Source organism: Leptonychotes weddellii, chromosome 6 (assembly GCF_054177405.1).
Source record: "Leptonychotes weddellii isolate Sample4059 chromosome 6, ASM5417740v2, whole genome shotgun sequence".
NCBI lineage: Eukaryota > Metazoa > Chordata > Mammalia > Carnivora > Phocidae > Leptonychotes > Leptonychotes weddellii.
Window position 1 is genome coordinate 47,890,985 of NC_138374.1, and position 12,296 is coordinate 47,903,280.

Below are 12,296 nucleotides of genomic sequence, written 5' to 3' on the forward strand. Positions count from 1 at the left end.
TTTTTTTTTTTTAAGATTTTTATTTATTTATTTGAGACAGAGAGAATGAGAGACAGAGAGCATGAGAGGGAGGAGGGTCAGAGGGAGAAGCAGACTCCCTGCCGAGCAGGGAGCCCGATGCGGGACTCGATCCCGGGACTCCAGGATCATGACCTGAGCCGAAGGCAGTCGCTTAACCAACTGAGCCACCCAGGCGCCCAGTACAGTGTTTTATGGTACATGCTAAATAAATGATTATTTGACTTTAGATAGATATATTTGCCAGGTATATTTTATCTGATCACCAATGGTTTTTTAGATATGATCAGGCTAGGAAGGGTATTGTTCTGAATGTTTTTTCCCTCTGTTTATTTGCATTTGTTTTAGGTTAGTAGTGTTTTCTTCAAATGCGAAAGGCATTTACACACATACATATGTATGTATATATTTGTGGCTTTTTGGTTCACACTGTCTGCATTTGTTTTACATGAGCTGTCTTATTTAATTTAAATTCAATTAACATATAGTATATTAGTAGTTTCAGAGGTAGAGTTCAGTGATTCATCTGTCTTATATAACACCCAGTGTTCATGACATCCCGTGCCCTCCTTAATGTCCATCACCCAGTTACCCCCCTCCCCCCCCTCCCCTCTAGCAACCCTTAGTTTGTTTCCTATGCTTAAGAGTCTCTTATGGTTTGTATGAGCTGTCTTTAAAAAAAAAAAAAAAAAAAAACCTTTATTATGGAAAAATTTAAACATGTAAGAGTGGACAGAAGGGTGTATTGAGTACCCACATACTTGTCATCCAGCATAAATAATCAACTCATGATTATCTTGTTTCATCTGTACTCCTGCCCAACCCTTTCATATTATTTTGAAGTGATTCCGGACATTATAACATTTTATATATATTAGTGTGTATCTCTAAAAGATCAGATGCTTCACAAAAATCATAATACCAATATGACACCTAAAGATGTAGTAATTTTTTTTTTTTAAAGATTTTATTTATTTATTTGACAGAGAGAGACACAGCGAGAGAGGGAACACAAGCAGGGGGAGTGGGAGAGGGAGAAGCAGGCTTCCCGCCGAGCAGGGAGCCCAGTGCGGGGCTCAATCCCAGGACCCAGGGATCATGACCTGAGCCGAAGGCAGACACTTAATGACTGAGCCACCTAGGCGCCCCAAGATGTAGTAATTTCTTAACATCATCAGATATTCAGGTTACTGTTTGCATTTCCAAATAGAAATGAGCTCCTTTTGAAGAAAATAACTTTGAATTGATTGTTCTTTTTTTTAGAGATGGAGAGAAAGAATCTTAAGCAGGCTCCACACCCAATGCAGAGCCCAATGCAGGGCTCTGTCTCACAACCCTGAGATCATGACCCGAGCTGAAATCAAGAGTCAGACATTTAACCAACTGAGCCACCCAGGCACCCCTCAATATAGACTGTACTTCAGGAAAACCATATAGTTGATAAAAGATTTCTCGGATTCCAGATAATAAATGAAGAAAAAATGATAGAATTAGATCTAGGCATTGATTATCAGCCACGTAAAAGAGAGACGGTTGATCATTAATGTGTTTCCTGATAGAAACAAACAATATTTTTTGAGTATTTATGCTAAAATAGTAATAGGATCAAGCTTCTAGATCTGACTACAAATCTATAGTAAATAACTATAAAAGATTATCATGGAGATTCTATTGGCAAAATCCAGATAGAGGGAAATTTCAGGACAAACTGGTTCCTTCAACAAGTAAACTGCATGGAAAAAATAGGAGAGGTGAGGCTTTTAAAAGAGATTTAAGAGACATGCCAACTGACTAGGCTATATGGACCTTATTTGTATACTGATTTGAACAACCAAACTGTAAAAATTATTTTGAGACATCTGGGTAAATTTAAACACTGACTGGATATTTGATATTAGGAAATTAAATTTTTAAGGTACAGTATTGGTAAATATGGCTTAAAAGAGTCTTCTTTTTACAGATGGTGTATTAACACTTATGAGTAAAGGGATATGATGTCTGGGGATTTGCTTTATTTTTTTTTTTTTAGAAGATTTTATTTATTTATTTGAGAGAGATTGAGAGAACCAGTGGGAGGAGGGGCAGAGGGAGAAGCAGACTCCCCACAGAGCAGGGAGCCTGATGTGGGACTCAATCCCAGGACCCTGGGATCATGACCCAAGCAGAAGGCAGATGCTTAACCGACTGGGGATTTGCTTTAAAATGATCTAGGGAAGGGGCGCCTGGGTGGCTCAGTTGGTTAAGCGGCTGACTTTGGCTCAGGTCATGATCTCAGAGTCCTGGGATCAAGACCCACGTTGGGCTCTGAGCTCAGTGGGAAGTCCGCTTGTCCCTCTACCTCTACCACCCTCACCCCTGCACCCGCTCATGCTCTCTCTCAAATAAATAAAATCTTTAAAAAAAAAAAAATCTAGGGAAGGGTAAAAATGAAATAGAATTAACTATGACTTGATAGTTGTTGGAACTGAACATGAAGGTTATGTGAACATTCATTATATCAGGATGAACCACAAGAAATTTGTATTTTAAAACATTTGAATTTCAGTAATGCCATGCAGGTCAATCTAACACTGTTCTAAAATCTTTGAATTTTCCCTCATAAAAAAACAAGTATAAAATAAAAAATGAGGGGCGCCTGGGTGGCTCAGTTGTTGAGCGTCTGCCTTCGGCTCAGGTCATGATCCCGAGGTCCTGGGATCGAGCCCCGTGTCGGGCTCCCTGCTCAGCAGGAAGCCTGCTTCTCCCTCTCCCACTCCCCCTGCTTGTGTTCCCTCTCTTGCTGTGTCTCTCTCTGTCAAATAAATAAATAAAATCTTTTAAAAAAAACAATAAAAATACTTAAAAGACCATAGAAATTTGGACACTGACACATTGATGATATTATGGTTTTATTTTAAAAACAGTCCAGTCCTGTTAATTAAAGTTATGTTTGTAGGTATATATACTGAAATATGTATAGGTTAAAATGGTAGAATGTCTGGAATTTGCTTTGGAATAATCCAATGGAGTGGTAGGGAATGAATGAGAGTACTGAGGAAAAAAAAAAAAATTGGCCATGAATTAGTAATTACCGCAGCTGAGTGTTGAGTCTATGGGGTTTCTTATACTATTAACTTTTTTTTTTTTAAAGATTTTTTAATTTATTTATTGAGAGAGATAGTGATAGAGAGCATGAGAGGGGGAGAGTCAGAGGGAGAAGCAGACTCCCCGCTGAGCAGGGAGCCCAATGCGGGACTCGATCCCGGGACTCCAGGATCATGACCTGAGCCGAAGACAGTCGCTTAACCAACTGAGCCACCCAGGCGCCCCTATACTATTAACTTTTGATTAAGTTTGAAACTTAAAAGTTTATAAAAAGGTGTGTGTGACTACAGAATGTTAAATCTTAACCATTGTTTCCCATAATGTTACATCACCAAATAAGGGGATATCTGTGGCACCTGAAAAGCCTTTGTTTTAATATTTACATGTTCATTTTAATGTTACCTTCTCAAGAAACTAACATAAGTTTTCCATTTATGGGAGTGATATAAAGTAGACCTAAAATAAATTTTTTTAAAGTATTTTACCTTTTTTTTTTTTTAAGATTTTGTTTATTTGACACAGAGACACAGTGAGAGAGGGAACACAAGCAGGGGGAGTGGAATAGGGAGAAGCAGGCTTCCCGTGGAGCAGGGAGCCCGATGTGGGACTCGACCCCAGGACCCTGGGATCATGACCTGAGCTGAAGGCAGACAATGACTGAGCCACCCAGAGCCCCTAGACATAAATTTACATGAAAAATTAATTGGCTTAAAAGATACTCCGTAAATATTCCATAAATAATAGTACCGGTAGTATTCAGATATGACAAATTATATGGTATGAAGAGAATGAAGTTGGAACATTTACTATGCTATACTGACTCCTTTGGTGTGAATGGTGAAATGAAGCATTTTATAAACTTTGCTTATACCTCTAATATCCACCTGTTGAATGCCTGACAGACTCTTCATTTTGAAAGATATATTTTGTATAAAACCCTATGATAATATATATGTTCAAAGGACTTAACCCTTATAAAAAATTACAGAGGACTTTTTTTACTGTTACAGAATGTCATACCCAGGCTATCCCCCAGCAGGCTACCCACCTTTCCCTGGATATCCTGTAAGTATTGGCACTTATAAAATAGCTTGTGTACTTGGAACAGGCATCGTATAGGACTAGCCCATGGCAGATCTTACAGGTATGCTAGGGTAGGGGTCATAAACTCAATTGCCCAGAGGTACTGAGTAGAATAAGTGTGTTAAGGCAGGTATTATGGAGGAATGAGAGGGCACTTGCCTCGCTTTCGGAAAACCGGAAGCTACTCAGCTGTAGCCCAATATAGCCATGCTGGGAGGCAGACTCAGTGTTGCTAATACTCCATTTCTTCAAGAAAAGCCAGAAATGTGGATTTGATATGAAATTGCCCCATTTTTTTAAATTGGGAAATTCATTTTTTTTAAAGATTTTATTTATTTGACAGAGCACAAGCAGGGGGAGCAGGAGAGGGAGAAAGGAGAAGCAGACTCCCCGCTGAGCAGGGAGCCCGACACGGGGCTCGATCCCAGGACCCTGGGATCATGACCTGAGCCAAAGGCAGACACTTAACCAACTGAGCCACCCAGGCGCCCCGGGAAATTAATTTTTTTAAATGTTAATGTTGTATGAGCCAATAGAACATGTATGTAAGCTAAGTCCATCCCATGAGTCACTGGTTTTTAACCTTTGTGTTAGAAGATTTAAAATAATTAGAAGGGCTTGACTCAGAGATAACAAATTGCAGTGGATTGAAGGTCGCTGGATTTGTAGTTCTGAGACTGAGTATTTGAGGTTCATTTTATAAATGTGCTGCTAAGTTCTGCCTTGTTGATGTCTGGACTATGAGGACTAAACTCATAGCGGGAACATTTAAGTGAGAATTATGCATTTCAATTTTATACTCATAAGTGTGTAAGGCTTCTTTCTAACTCTGGGAGAATACAAAGAGGCCTGTGCAGGTTAATGATAATATGTGTATCCTTATGTAAGATGAATATATAGCTCTCCTGAATTTATCATAGGAGTGATGAGAATTATGAATATGTTCCCAGGCCCCTAGGTACTGAACTGGACTCTGGCTACCATTTCGTCAGTGTGGGCTAATTTCTGAAACAGACAACCCCAACATCTAAGTGACTTTACAGAATGAAAACTCACTTCTTGCTTGCTTTACTTCCTAGAAGGCAGTGGCGGGAAGGTGGGAGGGTGGGAGGAATCAAGGAGGCTTTATTCCATGTAGTCTTTCAGGTTCCCAGGCTCCTTCGACATAGTGGCTCTACCATCCTATAGGGCCTTAGAGTCTTCCACTGGATTCTCTGCTTCCATGTGGCAGATGAAGGAAAAGAGAACGAGAGAGTATAGAGGACTGTGAAAGGGGTTTGTAGGGGCCAGGCTGGAAGTGGTGTACTTCACTTCTGTGTCTCTTCATTCACCAGTACTCATATTGTCCTACTTAACTGCAGGGGGTTCTGGAAAAGGTAGTCTAGCTTTATGGCCAGAGGAGAAGGTTTAGTGAACATGTGACAATCTCTGCCACTCTTAGACATTGTCTAGTCTGGGCTCCAAAATGTCATACCATATATGACTCAGGTGACTCTTTTCTTTTTTTTCCTATTACGCAACAGGTTCTGGTATGTTGCAAGAGAGCTATGAATTCTTCTCTTTAGGGTAGAGAGCTATATCTTTCTCATATTTCCAGGTGCTATAAAAATGAAGGAACTAATGAACTTTGTTAGTTTTTCCTGAAGGCTTGAGGTTTGTAAAGAGTCTAGTTCTTACTCCCAAATAGAGAAACAGACCCCTCTTGCCTGACACAGGTAGAATTAAATTTAACTGAGTTCTGACAAGCAAGTGTCCTGACAAACTAGTATACTGGTAAACTAGTATAAGATACCAAGACTTTTAATGGGATTTTTAATATGTAAAAGAAAATCTAGACCTTGACAGTTACCTGTTTGTTTTTTTAGGTGGGTCATATTTCTATGTGATCACATTCATTTGAAAAATTTTCTCATTTTTCAGCCTGCAGGTCAGGAGTCATCTTTTCCTCCTCCTGGTCAGTATCCTTATCCTAGTGGCTTTCCTCCAGTGGGAGGAGGTGCCTACCCACCAGCCCCAAGTAGCAGCTACCCAGGAGCTGGAGGCTACCCTGCCCCTGGAGGTTATCCAGCCCCTGGAGGCTATCCTGGTGCCCCACCACCAGGGGGAGCTCCAGCCTATCCAGGAGGTGAGTAATGGGTTGTGGCATTAGTGATGATTTGGAATTGCTGTACCACTTTTTCCTTCTTTTTTTATCCTCTTCATCCTTGCTTGTTTTGTATGAGGTCAGAGATGCTCTTAGCCTACTCTCTACCAAAGACAGTAAGAACCTGGCTGGCAAGATTGAGGGATAAAGGTTCTTAGGGAGCATGAAAGCAGGGAACATTCTTTAAAATTCTGTTGTGAAAAAGAATAAATCTCATGGTAATAAAGGACCAATATATAACAGTTGGCTTGGTTATTTTTAAAAAGATTTTATTTGTCTTAGAGAGAGTGTGAGCGCAAGAGAGCACAAGCAGGGGGAGTGGCAGGCAGAGGGAGAAGCAGACTCCCCTCTTGAGCAAGGAGCCTGATGTGGGGCTTGATCCCAGGACCCTGGCATCATGACCTGAGCTGAAGGCAGATGCTTAACTGACTGAGCCACCCAGGCATCACATTGGTTATTTGTAATCGATTGTGATCCTTAAAAAAGACAGCTTTGTTCAAAGGTAAAAAAGTTTAGCACTTCTGTATTATAAGTTAGTTGGGCAGGTGAATGAAGTAAAAATGTTGTAATGGAGAAGGAATTGGTAAGTTGAATTTAGACCAAAAGAGACTGCTGTTATAGCATTAATAGCCTATTTTTTTCCCCCACTGTTCTTAGTAGATATTTTCCTAAAGTTTACTCTCTTGTCATAAGAACTGTCATTATATTCTTTTTTCTGGTTCCTCCAGGTCAAGGGTTTGGAGCCCCACCAGGGGGAGCAGGCTTGTCTGGCTATCCACAGCCGCCCTCCCAGTCTTACGGTGTTGGCCCAGCACAGGTCCCACTGCCTGGTAGGTACCAACTATCCAGAGAAAAACAATAGTATGCTATTTTAAAAATCTCAATTGCCATTGAGAGAACTTAGTTTACATTTGGGATAGCCTTCAGTAAACTTAGTACTTCCATGAATAATTTTAAATACATGGTTTCATGAAATGGATTAATCTGATGGAAAAGTTTAATCAGTAAGATGGAAATAAGGACCCACTTTTCCAGTTACAAAAAAAATCTGTTCCAGAGCCAAAAAACCTTTAGGAGCTTCTCTGCTCACTCCTGTACCACTCCTAAACCCTCAGAACTATGTCCTGACATTCTTTCCAGATGGAATCAGAATTTAGTTTGGTTTGAGTGTTTAAAGAAAAAAAAGGTATTATTTGTTACATTGTGTAGAACATGAATTATTGTAAAAGGTTCTTATGACCAAAGTTGGTTTTAGATTCAGTGAATTATAATGCTAAAAATTTATCCTAGTGAATAACATGGTGTGAATGTTCTCTTATGTTTCCATATTCATAATAGTCAATGCTGTTTTGAAAAATTAAATCCTATAAGACCTGTTTACTGTATTTTTTTAAATGTTTAGGTGGCTTTCCTGGAGGACAGATGCCTTCTCAGTATCCTGGAGGACAAGCTCCTTACCCAAGTCAGGTATTTCTGGTCCTATTTTTATATTTCATCCAGTTTAATCAGATAATGCCAAAGAAGGGCACCACTCCTTTGCTGACATTAGAGATTTCCATGAGGCAGAGGAGATGGTTTATTACAGTCACTGAAGATTCTAATCTTTGCTTCTGGTAGACACAATGCTCTCTTTGGTCCATCTGCTTGTAAGTGTGTCCTGATGATTTAATAAGACAAGGATAGGTTCCTTCTCACAGGTGATGATACTCATAACTTTTTCATAGAGATTCACTTGGGTTCTTGGCATTGGTTTCTTTTTCTTTTTCCTTCGCTGGCAGTTACAACTATGAACTTGGGTGACTGAGTAATTGGTATTTCTGGCAGTGTTTGAGAAAGTGTGGATTTGTGTTTTCTTTTTACCTTTATAACGTTCTACTCTTTTTTCAGATCAATACAGAATCCTTTCCTTCCTATCCTGTTTTCTCTCCTGTTTCTTTGGATTATAACAGTGAAGTGAGTAAGGTTTTCTAATGTTCACTAATTACTGGGTCCCCTATATGTGCCTTTATTACTTTCTGATTTCTCGTGTATTTTTCTCTCACAACTTCCTTGAGGGCTCAACTATATCTGTTTTATCTTTATGTCCCTGTAGTGCTTGACAAGGCTTTAACTGTGGTAGCCAATTAATGTTTGTTGAATTGATTTCTCAGTAGCCCTGGAAGGTCTCCCATATATCAAATCTTTGCCCCATCTCTGTATAGCCCTTTATTTTAATATTGTTTTATTTTTAATTGCCTTATTAATTCTTTTATATCCTATGGAAGTTACCAGGAACACAAGCAGTATACTTTTATGCTTATCTTTGTCTTGATTTTTCTTATTTATTTCCATACTGTTTATTCATAAAGATCTATTATTTTCAAGCTTTTTTTAAAGCTGGGGTGGGATAGGGATTACAGTGTTGGAAGAGAAACACTTCAGCTATTTTCTGGCTTACTTTCTTGATTTAAGGAATTTGATCTCCAGAGAGATTAAGAAACTTGTTCAGGGCCACACAGCTAGTGAAAGACAAAGCTAAGACTAGATCTAGCTCTTCTGACTCGCAGACCAGTAGTCTTCCTGTTACACAGTGCTGCTTTGCTGATACTCTAAATGGTATTCCTTCAAAGCACATAGAGAACTGCTTTCGATCCTTTTTTTTTATTATTGATTGTTGATGATATTGTAAATCTAACTATTTTAATGAGAATTTTTATTTTATTTTAGCTTAAGCGTGCACATAGCTTTAGAAACATTTTATGACTGATTATAAAAGATTTTCAAACATAAAACACTAAAAATGAAACACACATACACATGTAACTCATGTGTAACAATTACTACCTTAAGATAGAACTAAGGGGTGCCTGGGTGGCTCAGTCGTTAAGCGTCTGCCTTCGGCTCAGGTCGTGATCCCAGCGTCCTGGGATCGAGCCCCGCATCGGGCTCCCTGCTCCGCGGGACGTCTGCTTCTCCCTCTCCCATTCCCCCTGCTTGTGCTCCTGCTCCCGCTATGTCTCTCTCTGTCAAATAAATAAATAAAATTTAAAAAAAAAAAAAAAAAAAAAAAGATAGAACTAAAACCAGTAGGTGGAAGTTTACAGAGTGATAGATTTTGAAGATCTTTTACATGGAGGTGGAGTAGGCTACCTTGTGAGGAGAGAACTCCCTGTCACTGAAAGTCCTCTGGTAGATGTGCATGTGTGTGTGTGTTAAGGGAAATGAAAATTTGTGTCTTGGTTGGGCATTTGGGCCAGGTGACCTTTCCTGATTGACCCAATTTTGTTTTTCAGCAGGAAGGTTGGCATCAAATGAGTGTCAAAGGGGGGAACTTTTGGTGGCAGATACTGTGCTGAGAAATTTTCCCTAGTTTGAGTTTTGACATCTAGAACATAGACCCTGATTTCCTTTAATTTAGTATAATGGCTGGAGGATAGTACTTTTGATGAAGATTCACTTCATATGTAGACTTTCTACATAGAATAAGACAAATCCATTTTTTCCTACAAATGAAAATTGGAGTAGTTTTTTTTAAAGATTTTTTTAAGATTTATTTATCTGGGAGAGAGAGTGAGCACACACACACATGCACATGTATTAAGAGAGAGTCTTAAGCAGATTCCCTGCTGAGCAGGGAGCCTGACCTGGCGCTTGATCTCATGACCCCAAGATCACGACTTGAGCCAAACCATAAGTTGGACACTTAACTGACCGCGCCACCCAGGCAACCCATTTATTTGAGAGTGAGAGCGCACACTGGGAGGTAGGGGCAGAGGGAAAGGGAGAGAGAAATTCAAGTGGACTCCGTGCTCAATCCCATGACCCTGAGATCACCACCTGAGCTGAAACCAAGTGTCAGATGCTTAACTGACTGTACCACCCAGGCATCCCAGTTTTTGTTTTTTAAGAAAGAAGAGTATAACAGAAAATGAGAATCATCAAATAGTACATGTTGGGGGTTAGTTTCTCTTACTGCCTAGTCCAGTCCAAAGGCTTTTTGCCCTAACTTAGGATTTTAGTGAAGGTGCTTACATCAAAGGAACTTTTCTTAGTTTCTTGATACCATAAGGCTCATGTAAAGGCTTATGTTGAAAAAAAAAATTTAGGGGCGCTTGGGTGGCTCAGTCGGGTAAGTGTCTGCCTTCAGCTCGGGTCATGATCCTGGGGTCCTAGGATCGAGTCCTGCTTCCGGCTCCTTGCTCAGCGGGGAGCCTGCTTCTCCCTCTCCCTCTGCCTGCCGCTCCCCCTGCTTGTGTTCTCTCTCTCTCTGTCAAATAAATAAAATATTAAAAAAGAAAAAAAATATATACTTGAATATTTGCAGTTGAGAATTTTTTCTTAAAACCACTATACAAATATTTGTTAGTTCCTTGCTTATATTCCTGGCACTATATTCATAGTGCAGGATGGTTGTTAGAAGAAAATGTTGTGTGAGAATATAGGTAAGTGGGAGAAATTATTGACCCTAAGAATGTTTGCTAAAAAATGGTCTGTTCCCTTTCTCCCCATTAATTTGCCCCTGCAGTTGCTGGCATATTGCTATATTCAGTGGGTATAACTTTAAATGCAATTTCAGTTGCCTAAAAAGCAATTGAGTCATTTTATAATTTGCAGTCATGTTGAATGCATCTTTAAATGATATTTTAAAGATAATGGGTTAAATAAAATATATTACTAAAATTCAGTTTTAAAAAACTATGGTGAAATACCATCTCACTTCATCCCATCTCTCTTAAGCCCTGATTTGAATAGTTTAAGAAAACTATTGAATTGTTTCCTAGCTGTGTATTTTCAAATTTTTTAAATTTTGAAATAATTTCAGACTTAAAAATGTAATAAAAATTGTACATAGGGGGCACCTGGTATGGTTCAGTTGGTTAAGCATCTGCCTTCGGCTCAGGTCATAATCCCAGGGTCCCGGGATCAAGCCCTGCGTCGGGCTCCCTGCTCAGCGGGGAGTCTGCTTCTCCCTCTGTCCTCCCCTTTGCTTGTGTGCTCTCTCTCTCAAATAAATCTTTTAAAAAAATTATATTGCTTGTTTGAAACCTCATTGGGCAGCTCAATGTCTACCTAACTAAAATCCTTATTATATTATTATCTTTAAATCAAACACTGCTGCTCATCTCACACTATCCAGGAATCAATTTCTTTTTTTCCTGCTGTTCTAAGAAGGAAATCAAGACATAGGAAGATTGTGACAAGTTTCACAAGCTTGACTTTTCTTATCTCCTGAAAGTTTGGTGTTTAGCTGTCTTTTGGCAGGGAGAGGATAGGTCTTTCTTGCCTGTTCCAGAATGAGCCTTCATAATAAAATGCTTATATCCTTTGTCCTAAAACAAACATGACCTCCTTAGCTAAGAGTGATGACTGGGGAAGTCTTAAGTTGTTTTGTCAGCAGAGAATCCTGACTTAAAATTTATATTTTTGGGGGCGCCTGGGTGGCTCAGTTGGTTAAGCGACTGCCTTCAGCTCAGGTCATGATCCTGGAGTCCGGGGATCGAGTCCCGCATCAGGCTCCCTGCTCAGCGGGGAGTCTGCTTCTCCCTTTGACCCTCACCCCCTCATGTGCTTTCTCTCTCTCTCATTCTCTCTCTCAAATAAATCTTTTTTTTTTTAAGATTTTATTTATTTGACAGAGAGACACAGTGAGAGAGGGAACGCAAGCAGGGGGAGTGGGAGAGGGAGAAGCAGGCTTCCCGCAGAGCAGGGAGCCCGATGCAGGGGCTCGATACCAGGACACTGGGATCATGACCTGAGCCGAAGGCAGACACTTAACGACTGAGCCACCCAGCGCTTCAAATAAATAAGATCTTAAAAAATAATAATAAATTTGTATTTCTTTTACTAAAGAAGTTTAAAATATTTTCATGTTTGTTTCGTCCCCAGTTTTATTGAGATATAAGTGACATGTAACATCGTTTTAGTTTTGGGTGTACAACATGATGATTTGATGTATTTTTATTTTTATTTTATTTTTAAATTTTATTTA

The 12,296-nt window shown here is 39.5% G+C and overlaps 1 protein-coding gene across 2 annotated transcripts in view; it reads left to right on the forward strand.

Moving 5' to 3' along the window:
- The window catches only part of ANXA7 (annexin A7), a 31,116-nt gene that overhangs the window by 3,739 nt on the left and 15,081 nt on the right, over window positions 1–12,296 (forward strand). Inside the window, exons 2-6 of one of the 2 annotated variants that reach the window (XM_081822953.1) lie at window positions 4,113–4,167; window positions 6,106–6,310; window positions 7,057–7,158; window positions 7,731–7,795; window positions 8,216–8,281. In XM_081822953.1, the coding sequence (XP_081679079.1) occupies window positions 4,114–4,167; window positions 6,106–6,310; window positions 7,057–7,158; window positions 7,731–7,795; window positions 8,216–8,281 (492 nt within the window). In that variant the 5' untranslated portion in view covers window position 4,113. The remainder of the gene's footprint in view (window positions 1–4,112; window positions 4,168–6,105; window positions 6,311–7,056; window positions 7,159–7,730; window positions 7,796–8,215; window positions 8,282–12,296) is intronic. The other variant, XM_081822954.1, reaches the window with a different exon arrangement.